The sequence below is a fragment of the Podarcis tiliguerta genome (genome assembly GCF_965153285.1).
Source record: "Podarcis tiliguerta genome assembly, chromosome: 7".
Taxonomy (NCBI): Eukaryota; Metazoa; Chordata; class Lepidosauria; order Squamata; family Lacertidae; genus Podarcis; species Podarcis tiliguerta.
This window is the reverse complement of record NC_139540.1, coordinates 51,633,609-51,660,047: the sequence shown is the minus strand read 5'-3', so window position 1 is coordinate 51,660,047 and position 26,439 is coordinate 51,633,609. Positions and strand designations below refer to the sequence as shown.

Sequence of the window (26,439 nt, the reverse complement as noted above, 5' to 3'; positions counted from 1 at the left end):
GCTTTTTCTTCTTCATTTTAATAACAGAATATATTCAGGGTTGCTCCCTTACATTCCTGTAAAGGAGATTAAAAGATAATTGGACAGTTTTGAAGTAGCTGAGATGAGATTACACGCACTAAGGTTTAGAACTAAACTACCTAGAATTATACTCATTCAATTTTAAGCAAGTTATTTCAATGGAGTTACCATATATGTGTTCTGATAAGTAATTTTTTGTGGGAAACATCTCAAAAGATGCCGATATATTCTTGATTAGTCTTTCAGGGATAGATGGTGCTACATTATGCTTGGCATACACCCCCCACCCCGGCCATTCCTGTAAACTGGCCATTTTTAGCACCTTGATATTGTATTTCAGGTTAATATTTTACTCATAAGTTTTTACAGATATATTTTATTATATATTGGCCTTTATTGGCATAAGCAATAATATTATTATATTCTTGATTTAGTAGTAAACCACTCTGTGGTGTGAAAGGAGTGGATTTCCTTATACAGTGGTACCTCAGGTTAAGAACTTAATTCGTTCTGGAGGTCTGTTCTTAACCTGAAACTGTTCTTAACCTGAAGCACCACTTTAGCTAATGGGGCCTCCTGCTGCCGCTGCATCACTGCCACATGATTTCTGTTCTCATCCTGAAGCAAAGTTCTTAATCCGAGGTAATATTAGCGGGTTAGCGGAGCCTGTAACCTGGAGCATATGTAACCTGAAGCGTATGTAACCCGAGGTACCACTGTATTGATTTATAATCTATGGGCACTTGGCTCAAGACTTCCATGGGAAATCACAGTTTAAAAACATTAATAGATTTTAGTAAATCCAGTGATTTAAATCTTATCATAGACTGAACATATACAATTTTTCATTGGAGGTTTTGGTCTGTAACAAGTGTTGATACAAATGCCGTAATTATAAAACAAATGTGTACCTGTATTTAGGATGATTTTACAAGAAACAAATTCTTTGCCTGTAAGAGAGATTATGCAATCTGATATAATTTATCCTCCCCTCAGTTTTTCAGTATTTATTTAAATATGTTGATTAACATTGATAACTATGCAGTGATTTGGCTAAAAATAAAAAGGTTGATATATTATAGTTCTCTGCTTATGCCAGTTTAGACTACACTTATCTCCATGGAGAATGTCGCAGAAAGGGAAGGGAACTTTATATGGTGTTATTTAGTGGTATACCAAATAGTACACAAGATAAGGAGATTAAAATGTTCACTGCTTTACCCATCCCAGCAGTTATTTTTTTCTGTTATCACAGTTCAGTAGATTCTTAGCTTCCCTGCTTTTGAAATTGAAATCCTTTCTGCAGTCAATAAATCAGCACATGTAATCCCAAGTCATCAGATCACAAGATGTTATGTACTTTCAAGGTGACTGAAGTCACTGCACACACAGATTATAAGGTGTGACTGACTCCAGTGGGTTTTAGCACACCCCTGTGGCTGTGAAATGCTTGGCATAGAAATTGTAAATTGGCATCAATGGGGCTGAATATAAAAACTTTGACTCAATGTCATCACGCTTAGAAGTCAGCAGAATTCCCTGAGTAGGTAGTTGTCATGCTTGAGTCAATGAATGCACATTACTGACATCTTCTGCATGTAGATTCCCAACTTGTAATGTAAGTTTACTTAAAAAGAACTTCACAGAGTTATAAAACTTATTTTTTATTCTGATTACATTTCATCTCAAACAAGTATTGACATTCTTTCTTACCCTGCACTTCGTTCAGCCCCACAAACGATCAGGTATGAGGGTAGGAGTGTCGGGAGAGAATTATGCAAACTGTATAAATTATCAGGATTTGCGTGATTTCCCCCAGACGTTAGTATTATGCACAAATCTTTCGTGAGTAAGAACGACAAGGAATGTCCTACCTCTGCCCAGTTGAACCCTTCTCTGAGTCCCAGTTCTCCTGGCATAAGTTGGCAGCAATTTTGTTGTTTAAAATGAAGCTGAGATTCTCAGAGATGAATTCTGTGGATATGCTTTCCTGCATTTTCATGGATTCATGCCATCAACCCTTGCTATTTCCTGCTCTGACGGAAGAGGTGTTCATTCTCATTCATTGGGAACCAATGTTGTGAGGGTCTTTTTAATGACTATACATTTTTATATATGTTACCCCCTGCCTCCAGGGACCTTGTGTGCATGATGAAGAATCTGGTCTATCTCTCACTGGAAAAACTGCCTTGCAGGCTTTGTTATATCATTGTCGCTTCTACGAGCATTTGAATGAGATGGTGAAACAGTGCTACTTAGGTCGATATACATTTGATCTGCATTGTTCCTTGGGAGGCAGCCAGGCAGCCGAAAAGAGTAGCATAAATGGTAAGTGACACTTCAAAGAATTCATTTGGTTTAAAGTTCGGTTGCGGTTCCATATGTTCTCAATACATTTTCTTCTTGTGATTTTTTGTTTTGTTCTGTGCGAGTCTTCTAAAAGTATTATCCTTTTGTGTCTCAAAGTTAAAATAGTCAGCCAGTCTCTTGAAAATATAATACCACATCATCTGGCTCAGTATCCGAGAAGCAATTATGAGGTTTTTAAATGTGTTCATAGTCGGAGGTGGAAGAAGCATATTAGAGATAGCCCATTCCTTCCTTCGTGAAGGATAAATAATGGGCTGTAGGAGAAATGTAAAAAGAAAACAGAAATCTAATTAGAACATCAAGAAGGGTGAATCTCCAGTACAATGGTAAGAATTTGAAAAAGGCAGTACGTGGGTTGTTATGACTATGTGCAAGCATTTCACTGTTCTGCTTCTAAGCGGTTGTCTTAGTGATGCACTGTGAATAATTCCATATTGGGGATAAAGAAACAGTCTACTTCCAGATCATAGAAAGCGTTGCCAACACTCCATAGGGAATGAAGTCTGCTTCATAGGTACACTTTTGAAGTCCACGTGCTGAAACATAGAAAATGCTAATGCAGCCAAGTGGGTGCTTGGAAACATATGTATCCTACAGATACGCTCTTCAGAGAACCAGACTGCTGCAACTTCCTGTGGAGGGCCCACTTGGTGGTGACCCTGGTTTTCTTGCTATGCCACGTGGGGCAACAGCAGCGTGAGCCTTCTGGCTTTGCTGCTTTGCTCAGTTTGAAAAACAGCTTTCTTTCCACTGTGGTGGGATGGGAAGTAGTGAGCTGTTGCATAAATCAATATATCAGGGACGTGTGCTTGTAAAGAATGGTGGGGGTGTTGATTCCTTAATAAGGCCCATAGGATGAATTTATGTGAGGATTTATGATTCCTGATTCATGGTTGAGCTTCAGCACTTAAGATTTTGAAGCATTGGGGAAAGCTGAGAGGAAGCAGCTAAATTAGAAAGCAGCTAAATTAGAAATTTATTTATGGGTTGCCCTTCAAATCCCCCCACCCCCAGTGGTTAGAAGGAAAAATATTGAATTCCAATGTGGAATGCCTTGCAGTCAATTTTTATTTTATTTATTTTATTTTATTTTTGTTGATAAAAACAAGCAACAAGTTTTTATTGCTATGGGTCAGCCATTTTTGGTTAGCCAAGCCACAAAATTGGCATTGGTTAGACCTGATTTGACAGATTTGCAGCCAGGGAGTTCCAGGTACTTTAGCATCACTGTCTAAGGAACTGCCTACCACCTTTCTTACTAGGAAATGGGAGTGAAGAGTTGCCAGTTTGGCCATTCTGTGGCCGAGGTGTGCCAGATACCACTTCCAACCTTTCTTCCTCTTGGAGCTGGCGTGGAAGCAGGGTTCATTGTGCAACGACCAGAATAATCTCTGCTCATTTTCTAAAGCTTTAAGGCTGAAAAGAAGGCTGGTGGAGGGCACAGTTGCCATGGTGAGCAAAAAATGTGGAAGCCTATTTCTAGCCCTTATGGCTGTGAAACATAACACAAAAATTGAATGTGAACAAAAATCAGGACAGTTTATTGCTGCTGGGTGGAGGCAAGCAGTGGGAAGAAGGACTCAACAGTTCTCAGTTACTGATTGATTAGTTCTTTCCTGTGGCTCCAGAACCTGATCACTTCATAAGATCAAACTGGAACCCATCAGCTTACTTGTCACACTTTTTAGTCATATTGATTAATAAATGGAACAGAGAATTTGCAAAATCACTCTAATCAATGCAGTTTCAACATAGATTTATGCTATATGTATTCATCCCCCCCCCCCCGAAGCATAACTCTATGTTTCCTAATGTCTGCCCTGTTCTACAGCAAAATATCGGTGTTGTGCAGTTTGTGGAGTGTTTGAGAGATTCTTCCCTTTTGTTCTTAAAAAAAAAAGGGATTTTTTGTCATTTTTCTTTGCTAATGGATTCACCAGCAAAGCAAGTGGTGAGCATATAATATAGTGGTTCTTGAACTTCTTTTTCTGGGCCACACTTTCAGAATAAAAATTTGCTTGTGCCGTTTTGATTTTTTCATGGATAAGAAATTCATCAGAAAACAAAAAGAAACAACTCATAGCAGAGCTTGATTTTGAAAATATAGCCTTCTATATTCTCTGTGTATATATAGATAGACAGGTAGATAGATAACTATACTACACTGAAATATTTAAATGTTTCTTTGATTGTCCTTCCCACACTTGCCATCCTCTCTTGCCATACCAGTGTGGTGCATCACACCCTTTGAGAACCACTGATACAAGGTTTTTTAAAAGGCTGCCTTTTTCTCTCTTCTTCCCCGCCCCCTCCAGATTTTGACGATTCACTTTCTCTCTGGAGAGTTGTATCTACTCAAAGCCAATCTCCAAGTTCACAGTCAACCTCTGACACTGTGGTGAGTTCTAAAATGACAAGTTGCCACTGTAAGGGGAGCTCAATACTGTTTAATTGGATTGTTGGAAAAACAGAGGTCCCATTTTCCAGGTAACACGTTTCTGCCACTTATTTCACTTACACAACCGCAGCTTTGTGTGCTTGGCTGGGAACAATTAATAAAATAGAAAGTAGGTGAGGTGGGCCAAAAGAAGGGCCAGTGGGTGGTCTGGGTGCAGCTAGGCCCCCTCTCCCTACAACCTTCCTTCTCTGCTTTTCTTTGGGGCTGGACTGGGCTCCTCTGTTCAGGGTGAGAGAGCGGCAGCAGCAGCAGCTACAGGAAGCAGCTGAGCAGCAGCAAGGAAAACTCAGCACACAGAGAGAGACCTGTTAAGAGATCCGGTACTGTAAGCAAGCTGGAGGGTTTAACTGCTCCCTTTGAGTTGGGTTTTCTAAACAGAAAGAGAACAGGAAAACCCAGAAAGTGGAGTGGGGCAGTTGGGGTAATTTGGAAAGAGAAGTTCTTTAAAAAGAGGGGAAGGTTTGCAGGGGGGGAACAGAAAGTGCAGCAGGAGTTGGTGGAGGAGAGGCCTCAACAGCTGGCAAAAGGTTAAGGAAGGCTGAAGGAAGGAGAAGAAGCGAAGCTATGTGCTTCCTAAGATCCCAGTAAGCAAGCTTGGAGGACTTAACAGCCAGATCTTGGGAGGCGAGGGCTGTTCTGGGGGTCGTTGTGGATTTATGCAGTTTTGTTGATGCATGTGATGGCCGGAAACATGAACCTCACATAAGATGCAAGTTACCTGCACTTTGTCACATAACCCCTCCTCACGTTTCCTTTTCGGTTTCTAATCTTATTTATTTTACCTAGCTTTTGTTCTGCTTTTAACAAATTGAAAGCTACGGGTTTTCACCAGGTAATAATAGAAGTATTGCACGACTTACTGTGACTTCTATGACTGTCAGTAATTCTGTGAGGAAGGCCCTTTCATCCTGAAAAATAGTTCACTCTGAAAATGTGTTAACTGTGTTGCTGTCTTGTAAAAAAATAAAATGTCCACAAATAGCTTGATCTTCCATAGACAGGCTGCTGTGTCATATATGACATATCAAGAACCCCCCCCCCCAAAAAAAAACCATTTTTACCCAGTTTCCAAAATCCTTTCTACCTGCTCGCCTGGAGGCAATTCTTATTCACCAGAGGTGCGAAGAATTTGCATGTGTATTGTGAGTGTTCTGGATTAGAGACTGGAAAATTTCTATGTTCAGCCTCCGTCCCACTGGCAAGCCATTATTGGAAAAGGCTTAGCTGGTGCAAGAAGCTAACAAGACTTATTTTTATAACTAGCTGAAATTATTATTGATTTTTTATGTATCTTAAGACCTTGTTTCCCTTGAACTCTAAAAATCCAAAACATCCAAGTAGCACAATTTAGGAATAAAGAACTCTGTAACTCTGTGATGTTTTCTGGGAGTAAGTCCTTTTCACAAAAAATGCCGTAAAAAATCTATCCTTCTGTTTTTAATTATGTAAATTACTAACAGCACAAGCTGGGCAGAGCCAGCTATTTTTATATACCTAACCATTGAAGTGATAGAGGTAATTGCTTTAAATTTAGGCTGCATTTCGGAGATCAGTGAACACAATTGGGTTTGTTCTTCCCTCCCCACCCCCCACATCAATTCTTTCTGTTCACACATGGTGCTCTTTGGATTCCAGCAAATGAAAGTTGCCCATTAGTAGAAGCATGAGACTCTCAATCTCAGGGTTGTGAGTACGATCCCCATGTTGGGCAAGAGATTCCTGCTTTGCAGGAGGTTGTAGTATATGACACTGATGGTCCCATCCAACCCTGATTCTGTGAATATATATGGACATTTGTTAACAGGAGGCAATGTAATTATTGGTTCTGCTTCCTAGATCATTTCCTCATCGCCATCTCCAGGCTGTGCTGTGGAACTGCAGCTGCCCACCTCACCACCTATAGCTAGAATTTGCGACGTGCCACTTAATCGGCTCATGGCGCAAGGTAAGCAGATGTAATGAAAATGATTCATTTGGAACAAATCACTAACCATGGTCCTGATGCAGAGTGCTATTTGCATGCATGCCAGGGGCTCTTTCCTGCCACCCCGTTCCTAACAGGAACCTAACAGGAACATGGGTGGTGCTATGGTCTAAACCACCGAGCCTCTTGGGTTTGCCAATTAGAAGGTTGGTGGTTCGAATCGCCGCGATGGGTGAGCTCCTGTCCCAGCTTCTGTCAACCTATCAGTTCTAAAGCATGCCAGTGCAAGAAGATAAATAGGTACCGCTGTGGCGGGAAGGTAAATGGCATTTCCATGTGCTCTGGTTTCCATCACGGTGTTCCGTTGCACCAGAAGCTGTTCGTGGACAAACGCCGGCTCCCTTGGTCTGAAAGCGAGATGAGTGCCGCAACCCGATAGTCGCCTTTGACTGGACTGCACCATCCAGGGATCCTTTACCTTTACCTTTTACCTAACAGTAACCTCCACTCAGCCCCATCTTGTTGCTCACTTTTGCAAGCCTCACAGTGTTCAAGCTGTGGAGAGGATGATAAGGTAATAGCTGAATGTACAGGTCTTCCTTCAAATATCTCAAGATTGCACAGTTTAATTTTGAAGAGCTCTAAACCGAGTGATTCCCCAATTTCCCCGTCCCCCCCATGGACCACTTAAAAATTGCTGAAGGCCTTGGTGGACCACTTAACAATTTTTCTGTCTATAGCAATTGTGCTGTGCTAGACGCTATATGATTTTTAATTGTATTTTTATTGCTTTTTCTGTTTCTTACATATTGTATTTTATTGTACGGCAATTTGCATGCCATAGAATTCAAATTGCAATGCAATAAAATACAATGTAAGAAATAAAGGAAGCAATAAAAATACAGTTTAAAACCACTGTGACTATTTGATGCGGACATGCTGCAGACCACCTGAATGAAGCTTGAAGACCTTAAATTGGGAACCTCTGCTATAAACCGTACTGTGTCCCACCCATATCTTGGAAAGTCTTCGTTACCAAGGACCCTGTCCTCTCCACTCCTGCGGCTTCTAACCTGGACTGCTCATATTTATCCCAAAGGAGAGGCATTCAGTTCAATAGCACATCAACAGGTCTTGTGTGACGTTTCACATATGATGTGTTATAGTTCAGTTGGTTGGAGCATAGTGCTGATGATGCCAAGGTTGCAGGTTTGATCCCCATATGGGACAGCTGCATATTATTGCATTACAGGGGGTTGGACTCAGGGTCCCTTCCAACTCTACAGTTCTATAATTTCCATTTCTATGATTTCAAACGAAACTGATGGGAACATAGGAAGCTGCCTTATACAGTGGTGCCTCGCATGACAAAAAGAATCCGTTCCGTGAGTCTCTTCGTCTAGCGGTTTTTTTGTCTTGCGAAGCAAGCCCATTAGCGGATTAGCGCTATTAGCGGTTTAGCGGCTATTAGCGGCTATTAGCGGCTATTAAAGGCTTAAGGGATTAGCGGATTAGCTGCTAAAAGGCTATTAGCAGCTTAGTGCCTTAGAAAAAAGGGGTGGGGAGCGAAAAAAAACCCCCAGGAATCGCAAGACATTTTCGTCTTGCGAAGCAAGCCCATAGAGAAATTTGTCCTGCGAAGCACCTCCAAAACGGAAAACCCTTTCTTCTAGCGGGTTTTCCGTCTTACGAGGCATTCGTCTTGCAGGGCACCACTGTACTAAGTCAAACCCACTGAGTCATCTAGCTCAGTACTGTGTGCACTGACTCGCAGCAGCTCTCCAGGGTTTTCAGGCAGGGTTCTCTCTCAGCCCTACATAGACATGATGAGGTTTGAACCTCGGACCTTCTGCATGCGAGGCAGATGCTCTGCCACTGAGCTCTGGCTTTTCTCCTGCTCAACTCCTCAACTCGTGTTCGACGAGACATATACCACCTTGTTTTATGTAAATCCATTTCCAGGTAGCAACACTACCTGCTTGTTTTGTTCTTTCTCTAAATTGTGTGTTGTAGGTCAGAGTGAAACAACAACGACAGTGTCTTCAAGTCCGCATGACTCCCCGCAGTCTACCATCAGACCCAATCAGTGTGCGGTGGTCACCCCCCCTCTCCTGTCAGCCGTGTGCGGCTTGCTGGACAACCTGCTGATTGTCACTCCCAAAGACACCGGCGTTGCTCTTCAGCAAGCACAGACACTAACTGCTCTCAGTAGGTAAGAGATCAATAGCTATTGAGGTCACAGACGAGAGACTGAATGGGACAAGCGCTACCCAAAGCCTTTGTTACAGATATTGATCGAGCCGCTGAGTATTCTGAGAATTCAAAGTTATCCTTTTAAAATCGAACCAGGAGAACCACAGCATTTTGCAGAAAGTAGAGCAGATTTGAAATCTCTTTATAGTTCAGCTACTTTTACTTTACTTGGACTTTTGAGCAAAGCGGTAACTTGTCTTTTTATTACAGTGGACGATGAAGTCCTCGGATTGCATGCTACAAGCATAGACAAGTCATGCTAACTGGAACACTTGCAAAAGAGTGTACTTTGGAAGCACTGGCAGATACATTGGTGTAAATCCTTAAGGTGTTTATAGGCAGTGAAACAAGTGTTGTATGGGAAATGGGCTTGTGATTTATTTATACCCTATTAGCATCATTATTCAAGAAGGACAAGACAAACCGTAGTTGCTTAGTCTGCTAATAACATAGTGACAGATGCCAAGAGCTGATAGCTCTGAAGAACCCAGTTCAAATCTACCACTGAGGACAGACTTGTGAGAAGACCTAAAGCCTTTATGCTAGGAGTATTGCTATTTTTATCATCCTGGCTGAACTGTAGCAACTTACAGTTTGTCTCCAAGGAAACAACATCCCACAGCTGACTGCAGTGTATTGCACTTCCCTTCTCTGTAATAAGCATAAGGCAGCCTTTTGAGAGTCAACATCATTTGAGTGAGGACTATGAGAGGTGGAATCATTAGGATCCTAGCTTAAATTAGACTTTTAAATAGGTTGCTGCTGCTAAACCTACCACATCTTCTAGAATGTTCACTAGGTATGTGGACATTTCCTCAGGTACACATACAGGCTTTTGTCTGTTTGGGCACAACTGGATGCCATTTTGAATCAAGATGGCAGGCTGAACCTTTCAAAACATCACTGAAACAAACTTTTATGGGAGACTACCAGATTCCCACGGGTTAAGGAAGGGTTAACTGGGTTGGGGAATGATCATGAGCTGTGATGAAGGCAGGGTACCCATTTTGTTTGGGACATAAGTGTGGGGCTTGGACTGATTTAATTGTCTCTTTCTGCCTCATGTTCCTGATCAAAAACCCACACCACTTTCCCTGCTTCCATCTGGAAAGAGAAAAAGTCTAAATTCTGTCATTTTGGGCTATTTTAGCTCCCAGTCATGTCTTACCTAAGACTTTCACTAGTGGGTAGCAGTGCTGTGCTCTCCTCCCTCCGGCAGATGGCGTAATGTGAACTGCAGCCTCCAGCTGAACATTGAATCACTTCAAGCCGGAGTGTGAAACCTGTGAACAAGTACCCTCATCCATCATAAATGGCCATGTTAGCTGTGGCTCCTGCAAGTTGCAGCCCTGCATCATCTGGAGGGCTGCAGTTTTCCATCCCTGAATTAGACATCCTGTTTGTGTGACTTGTCCTGTCTTCTCCACCCCACCCCACCCCAATTTTTGTTTGTTTCTGGAGGGAAAGAAATTGCTTTTCTTTGTGTGTCCAGCCCGTCATGCTTACATGGAGAACCCACTTACATTGTCCTTTCTATAGTGGAGGGAAGGAGGTGCACTAGGCTTTTGCAAGGCAAGGAACCCAGGTAACATATGAGTGAGGGCAAAGTTTTGAGGGTGGGAATTACTGTCTTTGAAGTATCTGTTGTCTCACACATTCTTCAGACATGCCAACAGTCTAGACCAGGGGTAGCCAATGTGGTGCCCTCCAAAATGTTAAAGACTACATATTTCATCACCCCCTGTCATTGGCCATGCTGGGCACAGGATGATGGGAGTTGATGTCCAAAAACATATGAAGGGTATTATGGTCTAGGCTACAGTTCCACATTGTGTCAAAATGTTCAGTTTATGCCTGTGTCCTTAACACAGTTGTCTTTGTTTCATGGTAGTCTAGTAAATTCCAGCTTGATAGAGAGATGTATATTGGAAATGAAAGCACCTCTTCCTCAGCCTTTTCATATGGACTACACAAAAATTCAGGTTGGTGGCATACATATTTCTTTTCTATTCCATTCTCTTGAAGTGCATGGGTAGGATGCAGCACATGTTTTAATTACTGAAAGGCACCGGCTTACACCCTAAATGTGCTTTAAAAATACAGATCAACTCTGAAGTAAAGGCTGTTGAGTTGAGTGGAGTGTTTTTTTTTCAAGTCAGTGAGTTGTAGGGTTGCATCCTTAATAATCTTCCATTTTATTGATTCAGTGAACCCCATGAAAGGTGCTGCTTCTTTTTGTTTGAGAAAAATGTGTTTTTGCTTAAGGGAAAACAATTATAATTGAGTAAGAGAGTTACGTACAACTCATTGTCGGAAAGAAAAGGTGTTAGTGGGAGTGTTAAAATTCCAACCCACAGCATTTTGCATTTTGTATAGTGGTTGTACATGTATGTGTGTGTGAGGGGGTGGGAGTTACAGAAGGGGGCAGGGTGAAGTGGAAGAAACATTTCCCCCTTTTAGTCTCCCAGCTCCTCTACTTGAATGCTACTCCACTCCTAACGAGCCCTTCCCCAACCTGGTGACCTCCAGATGTTTTAGATTACAATTCCCATCAGACCTGACCATTGGTCATGCTGACTGAGGCTCATGGGAGCTATATTCCAAAACATCTGGAAGGTAACAAGCAAGAGATATCCATAGGACAAGTGTTGTGGCTCAGACAGGCCACTTCTCTGCTGCAGTGGAGAAGCAGCAGTCGTTTCCAGGTTTGGCTTCCTTCTGCCAGTCACCCTGGGCCTACAGAGTCAAAAGGAAACATCATCTGGCCTTAGCCAGCAGCAAGAAGACCAAGTTCCTCTGGGAGCCTCTAACCCTTGCCTCCCAGGAAGGGGGTCAAGGGGGAGACCAACATGGTACCATCTTATTGGCCAGTGAAGGAGCAGCTGTTTGAACCCATGCTTTCTTTTCCTTCCCCGTTATTTTCCCCCCTTCCTTTTGACATCATGTCTCTGGGTTTTTTGTGCCTTTTAGTAAAGCATTTAGGCCAACCCTCCTCCTCCACACAATCCTTTTAAACCTCCTTTAGCCTAATTCATTGCCACATCATAATCTGTACACCTTTCTGACACCAATGTTAAGTTTTGGGGGATACTTGGGAAGCTAGAAACTCTGAAGAACAGTAGTCTCAAGTTTTTTCTGCATACCTGACACAAATCCAGACCTGAAATGGTTTGGGAGGGTGGACCTGGCAGGCCCAGATTGTTCCGGGCAACCCAGTCCAGGCCTGTTTTGACCTGACTCGACCAAAGCCCAGTTCTGCTCGAATTAGTCAAATTCATTTCAGGATTGGGGCTGTGGCTGAATTTGGAGCACAACCCTAGTTCAAAGCTCACCAATTCTGGTCAAAACTGAGGTTTAAAAATACGTGATTAGCAGCTGTTGGTTTCAGTTACCAGAGCAAATTCAGCTAGAAAGAAAGCAATGGCAGTTTAATCATGAAAGACAAGGTGAGGAATCTCAGGCCTGATAGCTGAATGTAGTCCTCCAGGACCCTCCTCGTCCTAGGACATGTCTTTCACTGTCCTTGCTCCATGTCCTCCTTGCTGGAATGGGATCTTGAACTGTGATAATGCCTCATGTTTGTCTAGTAGATGGAGAATGGAAAGGTGTGTGTCCCTGGGTAGCAACAGCTTCTTACACACATACACACACTGCTGAAAGACATGTGAAAGCTTGCTTGCTGTAGCTGAGAGAGCTGGTGTGCTTGCACAACCACGTGCCGTGAAAGCTCATCTCCGTCAATTATTCAGGAACTTTTGGAGCCTTGACTGGGTGCTCTGTAGTCGTAAAACTCCGGTAACTGGGTTATGCGGTGCAACTGAACGTGAGCAGTGGCATCAAAGCTCCTTTGATCTCCCTTCTCCATGGGAATCTTTTTGTGAATGAAGGGAAAGATAAAGTGCGAGCTAGATCAATAATGTGCCACATCAACTGCAGTTTAATCACCTTTTTTTCACACGATGACTACCCGCTAGCTTTTCAAAAGTAAATGGGAAATGCCATATATTGAAACTGTTGAAATTTGTTTTATCATTAGATCATTGAGAAAGAAACCTTTGAGTATGTGTGCTTAAGTTAACAGATGCCAAATAAGAAAATAGTACTGAATTGAAATGGGTATGGAGGTTTTTGGACAATTTCCTTGAACCCATAATGAATCAGGCCTTTCCTTTTCTAGCCCCATTTTGTGAAAAGCAACAAAACTACTCTCAAAGGGGCAAATATTCGGGAGCAAATGGAATGAGCATCATGGTGCAGATTACACTTGGTGCATAGTGTGCATCTCTCTCTCTCTCTCTCTCTCTCTCTCTCTCTCTCTCCCTCCCTCTCTCCCCCTGTCCCTCTCCCTTTTCCTTTCTTTACTTGCTTATGGGCTCAAGGATGACTGGTTGTCCACTGGAAACAGAGCTGAGAAGCGATGAGTCAAACCTCCCATCCTTGCATGCTGTAGTCTCAATGAAAATTGCCATCTCTTTGGTGGATTGCCTTTTGTAGCCTTCCTAGGTACCCAGGTACCCAGATTTCTTCTATATGCTCAGCTAGGTGAGGAAGGTGCCTACTATGTGCCTAAAAACTGATTATTTTTATTTTTTAAGCACAGTATTTTTCTTTTTAAAGGAATCAGTGTACTAATCGCAGGCATTCAGTAGCCAACCTTCCTGGCTCCCCTTGTTTCATTTAAAGGTTAGAGTAAAACCATCATGAGGTAACATCTCCCATGAGGCTTTTTCGGATCAGGAAGCGTGGGCAGACCTGAGGCTGCCGAGGGCTGGAGAGATGTTTAACAGGAAGAAGTAAAGCCCCACCTGCAGAAATAAAGTAAGATCAACCACCCACCCACCAAAGTTGTTAGGAAATTCAAAAGAGAAAGAGGCAGAAAACTGAAAACTTCATTCAACAGGAGAAGAAACATTTTGGTTTCAGCACAGCAGTTACTAAAACCACAGGAAGTAAGCCATCAGATTCTTGACACCTTATGCTGCACATCAATCACCAAAGCAAGAAGACAATTACTATTACAAGTGTGTAATAGTACCAGTATTATTAAAGAGGCACTGTTGCTTCTCATGTGGAATGGACCTTGGCTTTAAAATACCATTCTTGTTCTTAGTGACTAATGACAGTTATTTGGGTTTTACTCCTATTAACGCCTTCAGTTTCTACCTTTCTTTGTAAACTTGCAAAGTCACTAAGGAGATAGTAATATCTGGTTCTCATCATCCTTTCTGTGAAATAGAAATGCGGTGGTAATATGTGGTTCTGGTTATGCTTTCTGTACAAGAGACCCAAAATACCACACAACCTTCTGCTAAATGTCGTAATAACCCAACCCCATGACTGTTTACAAAATTCAGTAGGACTTAATTTCAGATACTTGGCACTTGGGATTGCAGGCTACAGTCTTCAGTTGGATATTAACAGTGTAATCCTTTGCATTTTTATTTGGAAGCAAGTTGTTCTGTATGCAGTGGTGTTTATATCCAGGTGAGTGTCTTGGGACTGCATTCTAAGAATATCACATCTTTACTGTTGAAATATTTGCATATATTTCACATGCGGTTCATAACTTTCTTATCTCTTATATTGATTTAGCTTTTTTTAAAAAAAACTTCTCATTGTCAAAAATAATTGCTGCGGAAACGTACTACAAGTATCTGAGCCAAATCTTTTTGTTCAAACAGGTTTTGTTTCTACTGCAGTTTGTTTCATCTTTGTCCCAACTGCTACAGTCTTGCTTGCTGGTAGACACTCGCCTGGTGATGCAAGATGCATTATTGACACCTCTCTTGGCTCATACCTTTGTGGTTCTTTCCATTGGCTGCAAGGATGGTTTAGGTAATTGTGTGATAAGGAGTATGTTACTGAAATGCTTTGAACATGAGATCTGTCATTTGGTAGATCTCAAAGTTGAGTTATTTTTGATGTTTAGATCCCTGAAATCTTGTTTCTATATTTTGCTGATGGGCCCTAGCAGCGGCAATATCATCTCTGTGTCCTATTGCCTGGAAACAGAGATTTCACATGACTGTCATGCAGCAAAAAAGGGCTGCCCCAGGCCAGATTTCCTCCCAGCTTGGTGTGCTTGTATATATCGCTGCTTTTGCTGCTTCCCTGCTACAGGGAACCAAGCCGTGGTCTGGCTTAGTTATACTTCCCAACCTGGGAAGTTCATGTTATTGCTTCAAACAAACCACAAGCTGTAACCATGGTTTGTTCTTGGTTTACCACTCATTGTTTGTTTGTTGTATTACAAATTTTAATGATTATTTTTTAAAAAAACAATGACCAAGCATAAAGTGGTGTCTTCCAGGGGAAATACAGAAGCTAAGTATTGTATTCAGTCCCCCACATGGCATCAAAATAGACATGGGAAATCTTTTACGTTACAGATTAAACTCACATCCACAGGGTATATTTCAGTCTAGAGCATTAAGATCATTTCTCCATAGTGGCTGCTGTGACTGAGGCGGTAAGGAGATTACCTCACTATTGTAAATAAATGATATAAATTGAGACCATATGGAGTCATAGCCATCTTTCTCTATTATTCCTCTTATTGTCCTCCAATCTTAAATTAAGTGCTATATTCTACACATATTGGAGTGAGACAAATCATGAGACTAGGTTCAAATATAAAGCTAAGTCGGATCATGGCTTAGCTTCAAGTAACACAGCAGGAGTGAAACAACTGATATTTTCTCACTACAACAGCACTCTTGTTCATTCGTGCTAAACCATATTTTGGCCTAGCTTTGCATGTGAACTAGGCCAACGTCCGAAAGTAGTAATCCCCTCTCACTTTCTATATGGGCACTGTATAGTAATACTTACTGATCAGAACTATGTGGTTTTTTTTATTTGTATGTTTAATTGGCAGGGCCAGAGATAACTGCTGCAGTTCACCAAACTTGGGAAGACTCATTCAGCCTTCTCACTACTCTGTTAAGAAAATGTGGCCATGCCTCTCTGCCATTTGTGACTGCAGCTCTTGCAAAGCATTGGATTCCAGTAATCGGTAAGACCTATTTTTCAGGTGCCTTGATATCTGCACAGATAATGATAACTTAAGACCAGAATGTGAAATTGTCAAAGGAATGGTTTGTTGGAACCACTTTTGCTGGTATTTGATTGCATGCTTGTAAGTTTTTTATTTGCTTTTGTCTACCACGTTCAGGGCTCAACAGACCTCATTTTCAGCTCATAAAGAGATGAACCTAGGTATTTGTGTGCTTCTATAGTGATTCTAGTCCTTGGTGATAATGGGATGAACTGGCCCAGTGCCATTTCTCCTCCCTCTCCCAAAGTGGCATGAGGACCAAATGAAAAAGGAGGGTAGCACTTCTGTATATTTTAATAATTGTGTAGAGGAAGGACTACTGACAGGTGTAACTTGAACATGAGTGGCCCTCCAGATATTTTTATGTACAACCACCATAAGCCATTTTCTTACCCATTGCCATGCATATGCCTTTTTGAACCCAGTGCTGTAATATGTAGTTAAATATATTTATTTCTGTAAATACTGCAACATAAAACACATGATCTTTCCCCCCTTTTTTTGTATTTTAGAAACAATATGTGAATGTATGCAATTCTCCGTCAGGCACCCTGAGCTGTGTGTGGCCTGCTTGCAGTTCCTTGCTGTCCTGTTTTCTGAAGAGGGGAAAAGAGAGCTCAACAGTAAAGAGAATGCTTGCTACCGCCCAACAGTGGTTTTCCTTCTAGATGAGGATGAGAGGAGCCGAGATTCTGTGGCCAAACTCTGTGAATTAATAATTCAGGTAGAGATTTATAATAATCCAATTTCAGTGTGTTGCATTTAAGCCTTACTAGTTACACGGGCATCTATCCCGCATACTTTGCTGGCTTATTCATTTTAAGTTAATCAAAACAATGTGTGTGGGGTTTTTTTGCCCCTCTCGGTGGGAAGGGAGTCTATGAAAAGATTCAGCCTGTGATGCTAATGCAGCAGATCCTCCAGGGTAGCTTAAAAAGTTGAAGCCTAGTTGTGCACCTGCTTACTTGGAAGTAACATCTATTGGTTCAGTGGACTGTGCTCCTAAGTAACTGTAATTGTAAAGACATTAGAACTAATTGTAAAGACCCCGTAAGTGCTGGCCGTCTGCTTTCTCACAGACATCTGGTTAGCCGCTCTGCAAACAGGATGCTGAACTAGATGTGCCGTTGCCCTGATCCAGCAGGCTCTTTTTATGTTCTTATGCAGGGGTCGGCAAAGGTTTTGTGGCTTGGGCCGGTTCACGGTCCCGCAGACGCCGCGGTGGGCCAGAGTATGCGTGCGCACATGCGCAAACTCTATTTCCGGTGCGAAGGAGGTGTGCACAGCTTCCCATTGGCTGCAGGAGTTTTCTGCAGCCAATGGGAAGCCAGCCAGCATCATGGAAGGCAGTCTCCGTTCTGCTCCGCACCAGTTTAGCACGGCGCATGAGAGCCGACTGAGTGGGCCGTGGGGGTCCCCGAGTGGGCCGTGGGGGTCCATGGGCTGGTTAAACGACCCTAATGGGCTGCTTGGCCCATGGGCCTTAGGTTGTTGACCCCTGTTCTTATGTATCATTGATATTTGCCATGGTGTCAGCATGTGTGGGGGAAGATAAAGCAAGTAGTAATTTGACTGGAAAAGTTGAAAATCTGAAAGGAAGGGAAGGTGATGCAAAAAAGAAGTGTCAGATAGAGACACTTGAGTCTCTATCTTGAGTCCACAGAGCCCACTTGAAGAAAGGCAGAAGAATAGTGTGAATAGGATTGTGGGAGGAGGCGGAACTGGCTCCAGGTTTGAGGTAACCCTCTGGTAGGCCCATGCTTCTTTCTGTGGGCTCTGTGGACTTTCCTGGCTGTGGAAGTGTTTGAGGCACCATTGAGCAGCAGGGCCTAACTGTACTTTTGTTATTGTTCTTTGTTTCCCAATATGTCCAGAGGAAGGCTTGGCCAAGAGCATTGTGGGAAACTCAAAGGCTGGCTTAGAACCAACCACATGGGGCTACTCTAATGCTAGACCAGGGGAGTGGGAATTAAGGGGGTGGTGCTAGGGAAGGCACCTGCAATGGGCCCTACCAAGACATTGGAGTTATGGCAGCTGCTTGAGGTGCTGATGCCAGCTCTGATAAGAGGGATTGTTAAGAAAGGGAGAAATAAGAGGGGGTTGGTGGCAGCTGTCTCTAGCATGAAAACAATGTTATTGGCTTCTTCCAGAGATGCATATCAGTTTCACTAAACTTTGTTTGGGACCACATAATTCCTCTATTTTACACACTCTTGAGCATACTTATCTTATTAAACATAAGTGAAAAAGAAGAACTGAATCCATAAATGGTTTTTCTATTCTAATTTCAACTTGCCAATACATTTGTGGCACATTTTAATATTATATTAAAACACGTGACTATTGAGTTTTTCATAAATAACAGTACTGTCCTATATTTACATAGAGTAAATCCCACAATATTCAGTGGAGCATACTGCCAGTAAGTGTAGGTTTTCAGCCTAAGTCTGAATCAAGCCCTCAGAATATCTGCTAAAGCTAGGGGTGTGGAGGAACATTATTTGGCTTTCAATGTATGTTTATCTTCCTATTAAATGTAAGTTGAAAATCTCCTTTGTTATCCCGCCCCTTTTTGCCCCTTTGAAATGAAATTTTTCTCTGAGAAATGGCAGTGTGTTTGCATTAGCTTTAGTTCCCTTAAACTGCAATATTCAAGTGGTCTCAAAATATTGAAGCCAGTGTCTTCTAAATTTGATTGCTTTATGGACTCAAGACTCTTGGCATCAGATACAGGATAATCCCATCCCATCTTAGCCACAGTGCTGTTAATGGTATTATAGCTGTCTATAAGCACCCTCTTTTCTTTTTCTTTGAGACCTTGGTAAAATATTCTCTTGCATACTGCTGATCGATATCTTTGCAGAAACAATTCCTGAAGTATTTTACTTCTCTATTTCCCTGTGTAAATTCTTTCTTATTTGATTTACTGCCATCAAAATCATTCTCTTAAGCCATGGAATAGCAGTAAAATACTGAAGCACTTCATGCCTTGCTATTCTCAGCTCCTTTTTTTACCAAGTCAATGCCTATAGTTCTGTTACCCAGCGGATTGGGCTTCTAGCCCATTTCTTTTGAGCTTTTTATTCTTGCAGTGAATTCTTCTGTAGATGGTGAAAATATTACTTCTGCTCAAGTACAGGTCTGAAAAATCTACCAGACCTTTACTGTCTAGGACCAAATACAAGTCAGAAGATAAGCAGATCTTATTTAGGATGTTATATTCATCAACTGGCTAAGGCCTCAAGCCTGTTCCTCTTCTAATTTCTTTCCATTAATATGACCTGCTTCAGTTTAAATGAAACTAAAATAACTTCCTCTTAAATGACCCATTCAGTGTTTGCTATCTTCAGTCTAACAATGATCCTAATTGTATTGGAGGAGGAGATTATTTTAATGGGAATCAATGTTCTTGAGGCAGCAGGTCTGGATCCAGTGTATTTTATTGTGAATGCATCTTTTTATTTTCTGTAGGCATTACTTCCTATTTGCACTCGGTGACTTGAAATGTGCACGTTCAGTTGTTTGTCTGTCCTCTCTGCATTCTTCCACTCTGCCGTGTTGCTTCCTTTCTCTGCTTGCATTTCTTAAGTGATAAAATAATGAAATAACAGCATATCCAGCAAAATGATTTTTTAAAAGAATATTTATTATATTTACATACATAAAACAGGAGATTTACCCCCTATTATCCCCCTGTGCACCCGTATGCCCCCAATTTTGGCTCTGGAGGGTCAGGAGAAAACACCAGAATTGTTCCAACTAGCAAGCTGATATGCTTGTGCAGACAAAATGATTGTGATAGTGCAGTAATTTCATCCATAAACTAACAGGAGGAGGGTTTCAGAAGTTTCACTTTTATATATGTTTCATTCATATATATATATATATATATATATATATAGTATATTTGTTTTTGTTTTGCTTTTTTGCTTTTTCCTGCTATCCTGTGTCTGACTGTAACACAGTATGCGTTGACAATAAGATAAAACAGAAAATCAAATAAAAATAATTTTAAAAAGAACACACACACATTCAAAAGTAAACAGAAGATAGTAAAGGAAAGCACAGATGAAAATAGGAACATGAGTGAAAAGAGCTTAAAGAGAAAAGCTCATGCTGGGCTCCCATGAAAATCTTAAATGGGGACAAAGTGATTCCTATTCCTCTGTATGTGGATTAAAATTTACACAGGACTAACAATCCTGTTTTGTGGGCCAGGTTTGTGCAAATTCTCCCCCCCTCCTCCTCACAACTTAAAAGAAAATAACAGGGTTTATGGGTGGGGGGGAATTAGCTGCATACAATTTACAAGCCCTAAAATGTGGGTTAGCGTTATGAGCCTTGGGCTTGTGCTTTTCCCACCCCCAGTGTGGACATAATTTTAAATTGAAGTTTTCAGTTTTGTCTTTCAGTGCCATTTAGTATGTTGTTTGAACTGGACAAACTGTAGTTAATCTTAAATGGTTCGTTGAAACAAGCCTGCTCATACAAAAGCAGCCCATACATATTTTTAAATAAGAATGAATAGTGACCAACCTACTTTAAAAAGAAGTTGGCTCATTTCAGTTAACCATTGTTAGGATCAACCATAGTTGGTCTGGGTTTTAACTACATGGCAAGCCATGGTTAATCTAAAACAGAAACGAAAGTTTCCCAAGCTCCTACAGCACAGCTGCATGGAGTGGGGAGTACATGAGCCTGAGGTTTGCTGCAAGGTGTTCTTGTAAAGTTAAAAACAACATCTATTGTATAAAATCTATACTATTTCAAAAAGCATCTCATTGTAAGAGACAGCAAGAGACAGGAGTATTAAAGGAACAATCAAGAGGCAAGACTATATGCTGATAAGTGCTGAGGTTGTGAGGACCACCTTGCCTTCTTGTTTTGCCACAGAATCACTTTCCTTGAGCATCATTTGTATCTTGGCTGTTGGATGCTAGATGTTTTTAAGGTGTCCCTGGAAAACTTGGGTTTCCCCCTGCTATGTGACCATGTAACTTAGAGCAAACATCACTAGTTCTTCAGCTTCTGTGCCTTGGAACTCACATCTGGTGTTAAAGTTCCCCTTTGCTAGAGCACTGTGGCTAACCTATCTGCTATGACAGGCATAGGCAAACTTGGCGCTCCAGATGTTTTGGGACTACAACTCCCATCATCCCTAGCTAACAGGACCAGTGGTCAGGGATGATGGGAGTTGTAGTCCCAAAACATATGGAGGGCCGAGTTTGCCTATGCCTGTGCTATGACATCCTAGCAGACTTACCCACAGCTCCACTGAGGCAGAGATATCAGAGGTCAAAGGGGGAATTTGAGGGTGGAATGAAAATATAGCCTACCTGGCTGGCAGGCTCTTTGACGGCTTGGTAATAACTCTGTCTCTGTGAAAGAAGTTTCCTAAGAAGGGCAAGTGACACTATTGCAGCGACTGGATTCACATGCTGCTTTTTAAAAAGGCATGTAATTTCAGAGAAAGCAGTTAGAGTAGCAAAATCAAAGCAGGCACTGATGTAAGAGCCAGGTATATTGAACAAAGGAGACCAAAGAGGGCCTGAGGTTCACATCTAGAGAAGGGGAACAATAGTTTGAAATCATCTACATTGAAGATTTGATAAGTGTCATGACAAAAGGATAACTCATCATCACCTTTCCACTCACTGGTTATCAGCAGGAATAAAAAGGATGGCCACTTAAAATAGGAGGAACCTGTCAATCCAGTCACTTCTGTAGAAGTATTGGGTTAATTTGCAGATATTGCCAAGGGGCAAACTAGATGCGGCAGCTGAAGGCCCAAGTGTTAGAATGTTAATGAGCTCCTATAAAGAGAGAGGGTACTAAAGGCAAGAAGGGGTACTTCAGCCATTTTCCCCAGACCATTTTTCTCTTAGTGCGGACTGTAAGATGGCGAGTATCCCTTGCCAAGAGAGAAGATGCTGTGGATAGGTTCCAGGGGGGAAGTGTGGGGCAGGGAAGGATTCAGTGACACCCTCCTGCCCAGCCAGTGGATTGGAAGAAGGCCATCAAATTGTGCCTGATTCCAGACAACACGGAGGACTCCACTATACAGCTGCAAATAAAACGTTTTAAGTGTGTTTCAAATACAATATACAATGTGACACTAGATGGCTATGGTGAGCATTATGGAATATTTAACGTATTTTAAAAAACTTTTTAAAAAGCATTTTCAGAACGTTTTTTAATATTTGTGTAGATTCCACCTGAGACATTTCTCTGGTTCTAATCTCTGAGAATCGAATGTAGAGTCTGTTCTCAATGGTAGTATAGTTTTCCACCCCAATGAATGGGGTTTTTTTTGGGGGGGGGGTGTTTCCCTGTGCTGCCAAGTTTCATTGAGATTTAAATTTTATTATTTTGTACTGAATGCATTTTATGTGTGATGAAGGACAGTCTAGAAAACCGGAATTTGCATACATTTAACGTGTAACTTCCTGCAGGATATGTTCTCTGAATTTTCTGTGTGGTAACCAATGTTGCTTTATTGGTAGAGCTATGAAGGAAAATCCTCTCAGGATGTGCTGAAGCGAGTTGCTGCCAGTGCTTTGCTTCCCCTTTTGGCTGTCAGTAAAAGTGCCCAGAAATGTGCCTTGGAAGGTGAGCTGCCTTGCTATAACACACACTGAGGTTGTCCTTACTGTGTAGGGGTTGCAAAAACAGCCTTACACATCTTTTTTAAAACAAGTGTTCCCAGGTCTACTTTTGGTGACATGCAAAACCAAGAGCAGGATCACAATCAACGTTAGAACTTGCTGGTTATGGGCATTACTAGAGAAATGGCACCACAACAGTTGGCTTTCATTTTGCCATGCATTTATAGGTACCGTTCAACAGACTTATCTGCTTAAGTGGTTCTGGTTCAACGATGGGTATTTTTAGAAGTTCTGAATTAATGCACATTAGTGTTTTTTGTGTTTCTGTATGTCTAAACCGTATCCATATTTGTAATTCTAAGTGTTCATTATCTTCTCCCGGCCCTTAATAACCTGTTTATAGACACACCATAGCCAAGCAGTGCATTTTGAATGCCCTTGAATCTATGAGAGCCTCGGAGTAAATCCCTTGTGGAGAACCTTGCATTTAGACAGTACAGTCTAGGTGGGAAAACACAAGGTTGATGTCGGCATGTATTTTAGCACTCTGTTTATTTCAGAAACTTGAAGAACCATTTTAAAGGTCTCCCGTGGCACCAATGTTAAGGTTCAGGCAGGAAGATCTAGTATTTATTGATGCCTGAGCAACCTCAGAGGGTTGCCGTTCCTCTTGCTTGCAAGTGAGCAAATAAGAACAAAATAAAAGCAGTTATTGGTATTCCTTGTGGGTTGGTTCCAAACTTGTGCCTCTGCAGATGGATGGGTTCCTTCAGTTCATGGAGAGAACCAGGGCCCAGCAGAGCTCCCCAATGGAGGAAAGGGGGTGGCGGAAGATGGTTTTCACTGATCCCCTGTACCACCTCCCCATGTCCTGGAGGGTCTCCCCACCTGCCAAAGGAGCTTTACAGGAGGCTGCAAGGCGGAATTGGTAAAAAAAATTTTACACACTGTGACTATCTCCTCAATCCACTCTGAATGAAACCCAACACTGAGCAGCGTACCTGCTGATAATTAATGTTGTCATTTTTGTATGGTTAAATATTTGATAAGGATAGCATGTTTAAGGAAAAGCCAGCGAAATGTTACATAGTGTCTCTAAAAAGAAAAATCATACGGAACAGTAACACCCATATTTACAGAACCAAAGCAATTTACTTAATAATCCCTTTCCAGATGTGGGGTAAAAAAACAACAAGCCCCAAAACTTGCATGTCAGGGCCGAAGATGTGAATGGTTTGAGCCTGAGTTGCATAGGTTCTCATCCTACCGTTGTGTCTTGGTCAGTTGAATCCGTAGAAAATAAATAATTGTACATTGAAGACACACGCTTTAAACTATGAGCTAATTGTAAAATAAGTGAGACATGTTAACTGCCTGTTGAAATCCTCCCAAAGTAATAGGTTTTATCCAGCAAGCTAGCCATACCTTTCTCTGAGATGCTATAAGCTGTTAGGGGCTATAGCAAACAGTTTTCCAATGGACAGTCTACAGTGCCTGGTGGCCCCTGAGCATGTTCATTCCTCATTGGTCTAGTTTCCTTTTGTGGACTAGGGAGGGGCTCCCCATTTTTATTTGTTTTTTTAACTCTCTCTCCCGCCCATCTGCAAATGCCAGGATGCCCTGAGAATGACGATGCCTCCCTAGAGTCTGCTATTAGGGGGACTGATTGCTTAGTTAAATTCAAATGTAGTAACTTGAAATTTTAATTAGGCTTTGGGTACTTAAGCTTGTCATTTTGCATGCAGTATGTCCCCTGAACACATTTTGTTGTTGTTGTTCTAGAAATAATATAATGCACGTCCATCAATATAAAATAAAATAGAAAATGTGACTCGTTGGTTACTGATAGAATGTCTGATACTTCCACATTTTGCAACTACAGTGGTACCTTGGGTTACGAACTTAATTCGTTCCGGAGGTCCGTTCTTAACCTAAAACTGTTCTTAAGCTGAGGCACGCTTTCGCTAATGGGGCCTCCCGCTGCTGCCAGTGCACAATTTCTGTTCTCATCCTGAGGCAAAGCTTGTAACCTAAGGTACTGCTTCTGGGTTAGTGGAGTTTGTAACCCAAAGTGTTTGTAAAACGAGGTGTTTGTAACCCGAGTAACCACTGTATTTGAGTGTAGGCAGGTTTGTTGATAGAGTGCATTGTTCATTACAGCCAACCTAATAGAAACCTGCTTGGAACAGATAAAGCACATTCATGCGCAACTGAACCTAGACTCCTTGAGGCCTGGAAAAGCAGTCCCAAGGAAAAAGGTAATTAAAAAAGAAAATTTGTAAAATTAATATTAAAAGTTTGGACTTTCTCCTACTGATGTTGCAGAGCACAATCCAGTGCATGTCTATGCACAAGTAAATCCCATTGTGGTAATTGGGGTTTACTCCTGAGTAAATGTTTTTGGGGCTTAAGAAAGAGTGTGTGGCATAGTGGTTAGTGTGTTGGTCTGGGATCAGAGAATCTTGAGTTCAAATCTACGCTTGGCCATGAAGCTTATTTGGGGACTACATATCTTTAGGTTCCAAGAGAAAACATCCCTCTTCTCCCAGGCCTTTGGTTAATTAAACAATCTGTGGCCTTTTAAACTGGTCGGGGGGAGTTATTGTTTTTGTTTGTTACTCTGTTATGTCTTTTCATGGTTTTATATTGTGAACTGCCCTATGATCCTTGGATGATGGGTGGTATAGAAATTTAATAAATAAAATAGTGCCTTTGTACAATGAAGGTACTTTATTTAAGCTTCTGCCATTGTTTAAAGCCACCATTTTCATCTCAGTTTCCTTCATGTCCATTTTACTCAAAATTCTATTATTGTTTTATGCTTTATCCTTTTCATTGTCTCTCCCTTTTAGCTCCCACCCTATTGCCACTTTTGTTAAACAACCTGTCTTCACTTTTTCTCCCCCACCCCGCCCTGATTTCATGCAAATCCAAGATTGTGATGTGGCACTGCAAATCCCCCAGTGTGGTCTTGCTTGATAGCATTCTTACATTTTTATTACATGTAAAGAGAAGAGCAAGAGCAGACTTCTGTTGAGCCCTTTTGAAAGTTGCTGTTTGTCCTTTCCCCTACCCAGTTTATCACCTTACTTTCGTTCCTTTCCATTGCGCTTTTGAGAGCAAACCCTTTTATTGCCATCCAGTGAATTTGCTGTGTTTGAAAACGTAGCTTCCATTATGGATTCCATATTGTATCGCTCTTCCTTTATGTTCAGTAGAGCTGAAATGCTTCTTCTGCGTTAGATGAGCTTATTGAAATTCAATAATCTTTTCCACAGGCAGTTAGAATGCCAGCATCTTAGAAAGCAAGGTGGTCAGGTGCAATTCCAGTGTGGTAAAATAAGTCCAGAAGCAAAAGGTGCTATATATGTCATATAAAGCAGTTTCTGGTTAGATATTGATGCTAAATCACTTTCTTTATTTCTTTTTGTTCTACTAGGATGATAATAACCTCAGCAAAGAAATAAAGCTTGTCATGCAGCTCCTAAGAAATTGCTTCTTTCGAAATGAATCCTGCAAAGTAAGAGATGTGGGGGCACATGCAACTTTCAGCTGAAAATGTTGGTGGAGGCACCTCTTCCAAGCACTAGCAGAAGCTTCTGGAACAATCTTCCTTCTGTCTTTACATCCAGGGGATTTCATTTTCTGGAATTTCAAACAATTTCCAAGATGTGTGGTGGTGGTGGTGGTGGGGTGATTCTCTTTACTGAATGTAAGTTGCAGTGTGGGCATTCCCTCCCCCAGTAAATCT

General features: G+C 41.6%; 1 protein-coding gene across 3 annotated transcripts in view; it reads left to right on the top strand.

Annotated features, from left to right (window-relative positions):
• Positions 1-26,439, top strand: part of RTTN (rotatin) — an 86,461-nt gene that overhangs the window by 47,695 nt on the left and 12,327 nt on the right. For 2 of the 3 annotated variants that reach the window (XM_083449986.1, XM_083449987.1), the window contains exons 33-43: positions 2,157-2,349; positions 4,707-4,789; positions 6,686-6,794; positions 8,787-8,985; positions 10,918-11,008; positions 14,708-14,861; positions 15,904-16,041; positions 16,596-16,807; positions 22,587-22,692; positions 24,849-24,946; positions 26,128-26,208. In XM_083449986.1, coding sequence (XP_083306112.1) covers positions 2,157-2,349; positions 4,707-4,789; positions 6,686-6,794; positions 8,787-8,985; positions 10,918-11,008; positions 14,708-14,861; positions 15,904-16,041; positions 16,596-16,807; positions 22,587-22,692; positions 24,849-24,946; positions 26,128-26,208 — 1,464 coding nt within the window. The remainder of the gene's footprint in view (positions 1-2,156; positions 2,350-4,706; positions 4,790-6,685; positions 6,795-8,786; positions 8,986-10,917; positions 11,009-14,707; positions 14,862-15,903; positions 16,042-16,595; positions 16,808-22,586; positions 22,693-24,848; positions 24,947-26,127; positions 26,209-26,439) is intronic. The other variant, XM_083449985.1, reaches the window with a different exon arrangement.